Source organism: Rhea americana, unplaced genomic scaffold (assembly GCF_003343005.1).
Source record: "Rhea americana isolate MKP2758 unplaced genomic scaffold, rheAme1 scaffold_11, whole genome shotgun sequence".
Classification (NCBI taxonomy): Eukaryota; Metazoa; Chordata; class Aves; order Rheiformes; family Rheidae; genus Rhea; species Rhea americana.
The window spans coordinates 8,676,304-8,687,829 of NW_028185150.1; the positions used below are offsets into that span (position 1 = coordinate 8,676,304).

The 11,526-nt window shown below is 39.7% G+C and overlaps 1 protein-coding gene across 2 annotated transcripts in view; it reads right to left on the reverse strand.

Moving 5' to 3' along the window:
* The window catches only part of GDA (guanine deaminase), a 31,237-nt gene extending 20,549 nt beyond the window's left edge, over positions 1 to 10,688 (reverse strand). The window contains exons 1-3 of one of the 2 annotated variants that reach the window (XM_085313681.1): positions 10,469 to 10,688; positions 4,962 to 5,050; positions 3,112 to 3,283 (exon numbers count right to left, since the gene is read on the reverse strand). In XM_085313681.1, coding sequence (XP_085169807.1) covers positions 3,112 to 3,283; positions 4,962 to 5,050; positions 10,469 to 10,582 — 375 coding nt within the window. In that variant the 5' untranslated portion in view covers positions 10,583 to 10,688. Of the gene's footprint in view, positions 1 to 3,111; positions 3,284 to 4,040; positions 4,179 to 4,961; positions 5,051 to 10,468 lie in introns of those variants that run through there. The other variant, XM_085313689.1, reaches the window with a different exon arrangement.
* Between the last annotated feature and the right edge of the window lie 838 nt (positions 10,689 to 11,526).

The window sequence follows — 11,526 nt, forward strand, 5'->3', positions numbered from 1 at the left end:
TAAAAAGAAACCAATTTCAACTGTCTGGAAAAAAAAGTAGCCACACTGCCAAAACCCAGAACAGGCCCTCAGTGATTTCAAATTGCAAGAACATGTAGTTATTGCRAAATTCAACAGAAGTTGTAGTGAAGTGGAAAGGTAGAATATAGCTTTTTAATTTTATGATAGCTTTTAAAAATGTGAATGTTAATAAATACAAAAACTTTTCTTCCAAAGCTAAACAGGTTTATAACAATGGCTAAGCCCACAGAAATACATCTTTAGTTTCCTCAAACTGGTAGCAAATTCTGACTTATGTTTAACTCAGATTAAATTTAGAAACAGAAATAACCAGTCATCTAAGTTACTCCATAATTTGGAAAGACACTCTGATTTTTCACAGTGAAGCATTGTTTATCTAACAGTAAAGCAAGATTTGGGGGAAAAAGTAAAGGCCTTCATTCGGCCATCTGATGTGGCTAGAAATAACAGGCTTTCAGGTACACAAACCCTTCTTCACCTTCAACCCTTGAATGCAATTTAACACAATTCAAGATAAAAGTAAACTGTGAACAATTGCTTAGAGCTTAATCTAATTACTTATTTAATCATACAATTTGAAAGGAGAAGGTGGCTGATACCTGTTCACACTACTTTTGGAAGACAAAACAGCAAATATCCATAAAAGATGAAGAACCATTTAAAGTCATATTAAGTCATAATATCATTTATAGCTTCATTTTATCTTGGGACCAATGTATACCTCATTGACTACCTATCCACCATGAAGGTTTAAATTACTTCTTTGTATCCTGATTACACTGTAATTTGCGAAGTTTTTTTTTAATGAGATAGCAGTAGCCCATAGCCATCCGATGCACCTTTCGAAAACAGCTAGAGCTAATTACTTCATAAACACGAAGCCAACCTCTGTGCTTTCCCCAAAATGTTCAAATTAAAGCTATTAATTAAAAATACATCTTCAAGTGTGCCTAAAACGAGTCTCAAAAATAATAATTTCACTACTGAGACAAATTACTTTTGTTATTTTTAGCATTTAAAAGTCAACATTCTCCTCTTCTGTATTTATAACTTCATTGTCAAATGAAATCTAAAAATATTTTGTTCCATTTATGTTTGTCAGCATAAAGTATTGGCTCTTCTAAAATTTGAGGGACAAGAGGAGGTTTCTGCTAAAATTCTGCCAAGTTTCAACTGGTTGTTTACTTTTAGTAAGCACAGAAAATTTATTGGAAATAAAATAACAATTTAAAAAAATGTACTGTTTTATTTGCAATATATGAGAATATTTTTCATACTGATGTAATTCTTTAATCTTCTTTAAAGCTTATTCAATTTTGGCCTCAATTTATGTGAAAACGAGATCTACAGTACCATTCCAAATTTTGTGAAATATTACTTCTATTTATCTTTTTTWAAAAATTTATTGCCTATGTCCTTGTTTCTGTATCGTAAGCCAGATGGTGTAACTTTTAACCTACCTCATCCAGACAAGTTGTTTTATATACTTCTATCTTATTCCTCATCTGTCATCATCTGCTAAATAGACCACCTCTTTCCAGTCTCTCTTCCTATGTTTCTCCTTTAATATCCTTTTCCATCACCACTGCTTTCTGAGCTCTTCAAGCCTTTCTGAGCTCTGTAGGAAATATTCAATGCAATACTGCAGCACTGACTTATAAAACTCTTTTAGACATTCAAATGTCTTTTGCCTTTCTTGGATTATAGTTTCACAGCTTTTACTAAACTGATGGCAATTATGTCTAAGTCATATTTAAAGTTGTTCAGTCTTCCAACTAACTAAGACTGGAGAAACTCTGACAATGTGGCTTTCAGAATAGTTTTCACCAAAAAGCTGGCCTGAAAATACTAGCTATCCAGACAGCTAGATCCAGTTCTGACACACGGGGCCATGAAGTATTGTGGGCCTACTAGTAATCTGCAGTACCTGGAGGTGAAGACACTTTCCTGATATTGTTCTATTTGATACATGTGTGGAAGAAGCTAACCATTGTGTTCAAGCTCCTTCAATTAACTTCCAGCTTTCACTTATATCTTTTCCGGGTAATATTATTAAATATGTGTCACCATGAGCACTGACCACCTGATCTCACCCAATTTGAACAGATGGAGATAGTTAACAGGATGCTGACAAACATTTCTGGAAGATGAGATAATCTCTATGCTTTCTATCACTGAAGTCATATGTGTTGATTGCTAGAGTTCAAGACCTAGCTACTTCTAAGTGTTCTTACTACATCAGACTGCAGAAGGTCATTTTTTAAAGTTTGTGTGGCAAGGAGAGTATAACTAGTTATTTCAGACCTAGAATGCTGTGACATTGACAACAAATGTTCTCACAGTGTTAGACAAATGCAAGGCAGCTTATGCTGGTCAAGTCAATTAATCATGTGAAGGTGTATCAGACAACTTATTAAAGGATTTATTTTAGTCACAGGACAGAATCAGTACTCAGCAATCTGACCTAGCTGCTAATTGTTCTTCATGTGGAATTTGACCTTTAAGTCTTTATATCACTTAAAAGTAGCCTAGTTCAAAACAGTCCTTCTCTACTTATGCCACAAATATCATCCAAAGACTTCAAGTAAAGCCCCTATGATGAAAAGAATTCCTGCTACAGAGCCCTCAGCTGTAAAAGCTGCTTCCTCAACTTGTCCAGAACCCAGATCTGTTAACTGTGAGAAGCCTCTTCTCCGTAATGTAGTCTTTGCCAAAGACATGTTCATAATATTTCCTTCACGTAGAGAAGGAAATTTTTTTTAACTGTATTTGATTATTTCTGAATTGAGGTTGTCGGCACCAGCCAGCTGCACTAGCTCTGACAGCAATCTTAAATATTAGTCAATGTGCTTAGATATCAGAAAAGATGATAAACAAGATAGTTGTTAGTGATGTGATTAAATGAATTGTCCTATGAGCAACCAAGGAATTAGACGGGAACAAATAAGTGACAGATTTAACCAGCAACTAGAACAGCGGCTATATGACACTAAAATATGCTCTCTCATTTCTCTCAACCTTCTGAAAATATATATATATTTCACAAATATGAATGCAATCAAACGAGTAAATGACATTTGCTATACTTACAACAACTCTGGTGTAGACTTCTTCTGCAAAATCGCTATCTTTGTATTTGGCTTCTGTTGGGAATGTATAGGTAGTTAACCACTGCAAAAGAGGTAGATCTACTCTTGTACCAGCAAATGAATACTGAGGTGCATGAATGTGTGTATCAACCAATCCTGGCATGAAGAATTCACTAGGCAAAGAAAAGAAAACCATAGTAGTCCAAAATTTCAAATAACTTTTCTAAGTTAATAATTTTGCTGTTAATAGTATGCTTGAACGAAAATCACCGAAGAAAATGGCCAGCATTGATAAATCTCATTCTTTCCACATCAGTGTGTCCACTCCTACTGATTTCTAAACTCCAACTTTATGAAGCAGTTGACTGATAACTCCATACAGACTATATGTAGATAGCAGAGAGGAAAACAATCTGAGACTAGAAGTTAATATAGGAGCATGATGCATCCACTTAACTGCAACATTTACTAAGGATAAATATCAGTAAGTAAAGCCAGACTGACTTCACAATAACTAAATTTATTCCACAGTAGAATACACTTGAACAAGGGAAGAATCCGGCCCACTCTTGCTTTCTAGTATAGATATTTTGGATGCTTTTAGTTGCCAGATTACATTTACAATATCGTAACTTTCTAAATCCCATTTTTCCTCTGCATTATATATGTGTTTATATATATAAAATCAATCAGTAAAATATAAGGCTTAATGGAAGAAGAGTCACTGTGTCTACAAATGCAGATGAAGAYGTTGATAAAGTAATATATGTTCAGTGTTTTGATAGCAAAGATATAGCAACAACGAAACTGCAATACAGCTTATTGTCAGTACTCATGCAATAACATCAATGAAAATATCAACAATATGGGGAATAATTATAATTATTTTGTTGTGTGCTAGAACTCTATACAGTATTAAATTTCTCTCACTCGTTCTGCTTTCTCCCTGGCTACTGAGGTAACAGTGGTTTCTTCTTTTTATAAATCTCCCTCTTCCTATGTGCTAGAAATGCGGAAAGATCCTTCTCAGTCTGATGCACATTCCCAGTGCCTTCCATTTTCCCCAGGCTATTTCAAACAAAGAAGAAAACATCTCATGATTCATATATTCTGTATGATCAGTGTTCCAATAAAGCCTACAGATGTTTTAACAACTGAGCACTAAAATGATGTTGCAGCTCTAGACTTTAAGCCACTAGTTGCTTACAGCTGCACTACTGTGTGTAAAGCACAACAGGCACAATCCAAAAACACTTCATCTCCCTTGAAGGGTGGGGGATTTCATTAGCTCAGGAAAAAAAATACAAGTAGAAATACAAGGTTCTGTGTTTAGAGGATTTAAATCCTCTAATTTTTTAACTAGTTTTAACTAGTTTTTATTACAGAAGGTGCCAAGGCCCAAACTATTTACTCCTGTATCTGCAACATTAATGCTACGCACATAATTATTAACTGTAGAGTTTCCAGCCAGCACCTATTGTCCCAGCCCATTGCTAGTAACATGGACATGGAATGTAATCTCAAGAAAGAATGTTGTTTACTCTTGTATGAACAGAAGAGGTCATATATGAAAACAAAACGTAGCATTTGCTCTGTGCAGTATCAATCACTCACAATTGGCTGTAGTCCCAACCCAGGGAAAGCCAAAAGCATACGGACTGTTAACACTCCAAGCCTAATCSAAGACACTTGCATTTTGGATTAAAGAGTTCTTGTGGAACTGAAGGGAGTTTTGCCCATGAGATTGGATTTGTAGTATGTTCTATGACTAAATTTGTTCAGATAAACTCACATTACTTCACTCAAGGAACAAACTGCATTTGCTGAAAATAATCCAAACCAAACACATACTGATTACTCAGATCTCTTATGTCAGATGTTTTGAATCCCCACTTCTTAGCCAGTTGCTCTTGCTGATCATTTTGCTCCAAAAACACAATCTAAAAAAAAATAAAGAATAGTTACATACTATTTTTACACCAGCTTTACATGAAAGCAAAGTAACAGTCATTATCTTACACTAGATCTCACAAACTTGCTACAAAAGAATTAGGTTTGTATTGAAATACTTTTTGTACCTGACTATCAAGTATGATTGTGAAATACCTATTTATAAACCAGTGAATAACCCAATCCACTTTATAATTTCTTGTAAAAAAGAGAATTAATTCACTCTGAACTGATACATTGGCAGAACTGCACAGGGAGACTTCACTATCCACTGGCATTCCTGTAAAGTACTACGATGCTAGCTCTAGCAGTAAGGGAGTTCTTGATGTAAGTATGTGATAGCCTTAATGGAATGTAATTACAGTATTTAAAAACAGAGTGGTCAAATGAATTGCTTTGCCTATGACTGTCTTGCACTGACCTAAGCATTTTCCAATTTTTCCTTCATGTTATTAATATAGTTTTTTATTTTTTAACTGCTGAGGRGGGTGAAATAAATTGAGTGAGAAAAAGCAAATAATCTTTTAACTTTACCAAACGGACTAGAAGCATGCCTACAGTTTTTATTTATTTCAAAAACCTACAATACTAAAGCCTAATTTGCTTCCATGTGACTTCTGGAAGGCATAAATTTTATAGCTGCTAAACTTTTGCCAGTTCTTAATTTTGGTATGCTTGTTGTTCATTTGTTAATTTCATGGTGTTTTTATCTGCATCATATCATGTATTTATGTATCACATCATATATCATCTATATCTATATTCTCAGTAGATGAATTCTAAACTTTTTATCTATCTCATTTGGCAACACTAGGCATGACAATTGTTCAAGAAGCAAAGAATGGGGAATCTAAGAATGCAGGAGTAATCATTAAAAATCATAAAAACAATCAAACAACCACGATTTTTATTTATTTGTATTAGAATGTTTGCCAGAGACTACAGTAGGATCAGATTCCCATGACATTTCATAGAGTTCAGGAAGATCCCCTCACCAAAGACTCTATATTCTGGGCTTTGGAAACTCCAAATTCTTGCCTAATCAATTTTTGCCTGAAACCATCTTAAGGTTTTCYAATTCTCTGAGTATAGCTATGAAGACCTTGTTCCTCTAAGTTTAAGGGAATAATCTTACTGCTATAGGCATCCTTCTGCTTTTATAAAAATTCTCAGATTGGGGATCTGTATCCCCTTCACGACTGTAGCTTCTAAGGTAGCAATTAAAAAAATATGTAAAGGTAAGATTAATTAGTTGTAAAAAACAATAAGAAAGAACTTAGGATGAAGGTCACGAGGAAGAGAAGAGCACCATTTAGCATATTTAGCATTTATTTATACTGCTGTTTTGTTATATGTGCATTATACTACTTTTTCTACTTTTTTTATATATACAAGGGAACAGAAATAAAGGCTATTTACTAAATTGCAGACAATAAACAGATTTTGTCTGCGTATTTTTTTAAGGACAGACACACTTTTCTTGATTGTACTACATTCTCTTAAGAGTAGATATTATCAAATTTTTAGTCAGAAAAAAATTAAAACTATATTATGCAAGTATGTATTAGCAATAATTGCAAAAATATTGTAATCTACTAATACTTCACATAAAGCAGTCTATCTCTTCTTTAAAGAAAAATAGACTCTTAAGCCAATTCAATTAGTATTAGACTGTATTAGAATGTATTAGACTACAGACCTACAGAAATTTTTGATGAGCGATAAAGAAAATGTGACTCAGAAACTGAAGTTAAAATGGATGCAGAATGACTAATATTAGAGTTGCTGAACAAAGAAAAGAGAGAGAGTGTGTGCATGTGAGAGAGAGGGAGAAACATGAAATACCAGATGGCAAAAGCTGGAAACAGACGTTGCCATGGAAAAGAATTGGATATTATATACTCTTAGGACTCAAATAAATGAAACATTTAAATCACGGAGAAATTAAGGAAATATGTTTCAGGGGAGCTGAGCACATAAAACAAATGCTAAACCTGACGTGCTCCTTTATTGTCAAACGTAGCTGTGGGTGAATCAGCTAGACATCCACACCCTTTTCAAATGTAACAAGCTTGGGGTTATATGTTCTTAACAGTATTCCCAACAGAACTGCTTGGTCATCCAAGAGATAATGTCCATTGCTTTAGGAAGTGTTTGTCCTGGCTACTTCTTTTTAACTTTGAGTACTTTAAGGTCTTTGAGGTCCCAGACTTGGACATTTTCCTGAGTGATTACTAGTATATTCAAGGATAACTGCCCTGCTACTTCAAACTAGTTCTGGACCATAATACCATAAAGGTATTAAGAGCAAACTCTATGCCAGAGTCACCAAAGACTGAGAAAGTGCACAGACAAGGCTAAGACCTCCATCTTATGAAAAAGGAAACAGAAGAAGGGCAACAACCAGCACTTGGGGCTAAGCACATCACAAAGAGCAGGCAGGTCAATGGGTGCTATCACCAGTGCCCAAATGCTTTGATCAGTTCTGCCATGGACTTCAGCGTGCTCATGTCATGGGGGCTAAAGATCCAAAGATGAAAGTTGAGATCTCCCCACCCTAGTGCCCAATTCAGTCCTTTTTTATTCCAAGAGTTGCTCAAACCCCTGCCACAACCCGGGGCTTCCCTAGTCAAATATGCACACACTACAGTGAAATCTGAGTGCCTTCAATCATCAGCCTATAAACAACTTTTCTACCCTAAGAATGGAAAGGGAACAATACTGGCCAAAGGAACATGCCTTTTTTGGATCTAGCAGTGCTTGTACTTATCTTAACCATGTGAGTAAATGCTTCATCCAGCTCTCCCCTTCCACATCCTTCTTGCTCCCTCTAATCTGCAATGCTTAGCTGCCAGCAGTAACATGGAGCTCTCTTCTGTCAATGATCATGATGGATGTCCTATTTTTGGCCTCACTGGGTTGCTGCCACTATTTAATGAGTTTACCGTATTCACCAATTTTCCTATTAGACATGACCATCATTTGCGTGATTTCCCAAACACACAACATGAGATAAAAGACAGACTCATTTATTAGACATGCCTTCAGATGAACAGCCCAACAACCTGCTGRGAAGCTGAAGCAATGAACACCACAAGGATGCTGCTGCCTTGCTGCTTCCCTCTGTACAGCCATAAATGCAACCAAGTGCAACATATGTCTCAGCTAGGCTATTTTAGCTGGCTTAAGTCAAACACCTATGCTTGGCAATACTTAACAATATAAACTCATTCTGTAATTCTTGCTCCTTCCAAGTCTTCAACAACAGCAGCTTTTATCTTAATATTCATTCCATTTAATTAATATTTTATTCTGCTAATTATTCCAACATTTCAATGGTAACTGATATTTTAAATCTATTTTCTTTACCCTGAAGAATACTATTTTTTCTAAAAGCAATTCCTCAAGAACCGTACCACATCCCAGCTGTTTAATAAAACCAAGGTTTTGTTAGCTTATAGTAACTTGGGTCTCAAACCTGACAACGTTTCCTTTCCTAAAATTGCCTTTCAACTACAGCAAAGCAGAGAGGACCAATACTTTGGTCTTGGGCCTTTACCAGGCAAATATGGACTGTGCAGTGTAATATGGACTATAGTGTTACAATGCACTAATTATATGCCCTTGCCATTCTGAGGGGAGACCAAGACAGATACTAGGGAACAGCATCTGCCTGCTCACAAAAGCTCACTATTCACCTTGTAAGAGACCATGCAGTATTTCCCCATGATGAAGTCAGCAACATGAGGCACCAGAACAGTAACAGTGAAGTTAATTTTAGCTCTTTGGAAGTAATACTGAAACAGTTTGGGTGTATATTTCAACAATAAAGCAATTTTCTACCCATCACATCCCTGTAGCGCCAGTCTTTAGTGGTTCTAATGGAAGCTCTGTATGAGGTATGTATGCAAGTAAGAGGCTAAATGATACCAAAATTCATTGCACTGGAATGGTAAAATCACAATAATTTGTATTAAGAAGAGAAGAAACTTCATGTTACTCCCTTCTGGTGCGAATTTCATTTTTGGCCAAGTATCCTACTGGAAAATTACTTTTAAACGACTCTGTGGGAATGCATCAGTTTATGCAGAGAAGAGAATATTCAGTGAGTCCTTGTTCACTAGAAGAAAGGGAGAGAGTGGCTGAGTGAGAGCACAAATTGCTACAGCATATTAAGGTGTTTGTTTTTCAAGAAGATCTTTTAAAGATTTTGATCTTCCAAGGGCACAGAGCAGTGGTACTTTCCTAGAAAATTCCATTACGGAGCTGGACAGTGTGAGTGCCTCCAGTACTGGAATTACAGAAATCAAACCCTTTATTCATTCAACCCYGCTAATTTTTTTTTAGTTGAAAAACTAGCCAATACACATAGCTTTGTAAGGTTTTGTCCCACTCCTGTAAGTCAAGATATAGCTTTTTGTAGWCTTTGCAATGCGTTGTACCAGGCTCCTCACGTGCCGCACGAGTCACGAACCACCTGCAGGCAGGCCCGTGCAGACCTGTGCGGACGGTGAAAGCAAACACCTGAAGGAGCCCAAAAGCCCAAGTGCGCTTTACACATCTTCCAAATGCTACAGAAGCCCGACATAGCTGTTTAGCCACCGAAAAAAGGAAGAAACAAGAAAAAAAAGAATGTTTTTTTTTGACTGCATACGGAGTATTCACGGAGCAGCTGTATCTCTTACTGAGTCTCTAGGGTATTACCAACCGACTCACAGGATGTGTCTGAGAAACTCTTGATACTGTCCACAGAACCATACAGCTTCCCCATCCGAAACCAACGTCAACGCCCACTTTAAACTTAGCTCGTAGCTAAGTTTCATCTTCGTAACTCTTTACAGGCTTACTCCATTTTTTTTTCTTGTGACAAGGAAATAAACCGACAAGAGAAGCAGCAGACCCAGAAGGCAGCATACACGTGCAGCAGATATGCTGCAATGATTAAAAATATTTTGTACTATTTTGACATGTATTACCAGGAACGGAAAAAAAAAATCCCCCAGACTAGCAGAGAGGTTTCCCCGGCGCCCGGGAAGTAGCTCGGGGGGCTCCAGGAGGGGGTTCCGCGGCGGCCCGGCGGGGCCAGGAGGTGCCGCGGCGCTGCCAGCTCCAACCCCTACCGCCCCCCGGCTCCCCTCTCCCCCGCGCCCCCCGGCACCTTGAGCGCGGGGGATTTTCGCCCTTCCCGCCGCGGAGCTGCGGCAGGCGGCGAGCCCCGTCCCCCGGCGGGCGCGGGTCTGGGGCCGAGAAGGCGCCTGGCGGCCCGGAGCAGGGGCGCGGGCGCCCCGCGCCTCCCGCCCGCCATTTTGCGCCCCTCTCCCGCCGCGGCGACTCGGCGCGGACTCGCCCCGGCCCCGCGGCGTCCCCCACCCCGCCCCGCCCCGCCGGCCCCGGCCGCCCCCGCTCACTTTCCCGCTCTCGTCCACCCCCAGCAGGTGGCCGTGGAGGACCTCCATGGGCGCGGCGCGGGTGGCGTGCACGAAGCTGCCCCTGAAGACGTGGGCGAGCGGCCGGGAGCCCATCGCGGCGGGGAGGCTGCCAGCGGCCACCCAGCGGGCTGCCGCCTCCCGCTGCCTCTCGGCGCCGCCAGCAGCTTCCCGGACCCGTCACCGTCTGCCCACCCCTTCCCCGCCGCCGCCGCCGCCGGCTCTCCCCGCGGGGAGGGCTTCCCGCCGCGGCAGGGCTCCGCCCGCCGCCCCGCGGCCCTCGGGCGCCGGCGGAGCGGGCGGGCAGCGCCGGCGACCAGGGCAGATCGGGCAGCCGCGCCGCGCCTGGGGCGGGGGCCGGGCTCGTCCCCCGGCGGCACCGGGACCCGCACCCTCCCCGGGGGTCTTCGGTCGCACAGTTACGGACGCCGACGACTTATTTATTTTCATGTCTTCTTTTTTTCCCCCTTCCTCCTCCTTCTAGATTTTGCGCAGCAGCCCAGATGTGCTCTGGCCGAGTGGGAAGTGAAACAACCTTCCAGGCCCTCTAGAAACACAATATTCGATCAAACAAAGACCCGAGTTTTATTGTGGCTTGTTTAGCACACAGTTTTACTGAAACTAAAACTTTCCTGTCAGGACCTACTGTTTGCCAAAGTAGCAATAATTAACCAACTAGCAAAGAGTAAGTAGCAAAGGGAAAACAGTAACCTTGTAAGCAGCACTTCTGCATGTGTTCYTCTCATGAAAGATAATGTATTATCACAATAAGCCACACAGAAATTGTGTGTGTTTTCTCAGAATAGAAGGTAGCTTGTCGTGGACCTGGTCAAAGCATAACACATTTTTAATATATTTGTTTCATTTACAAAATAAGGAGTTTACAAGAAATACATCTTCTTAGGAAGACTGCCAGCTACAGAAACAGTATCAATGCTGCCTTCAGAGCACTTACAAAACTTTGGGGGGAAAGTGGTAAGAGACCCTACTAGACCACGAAATGGCTCACAGTATAGCATATCCACAACAGCATCACAATA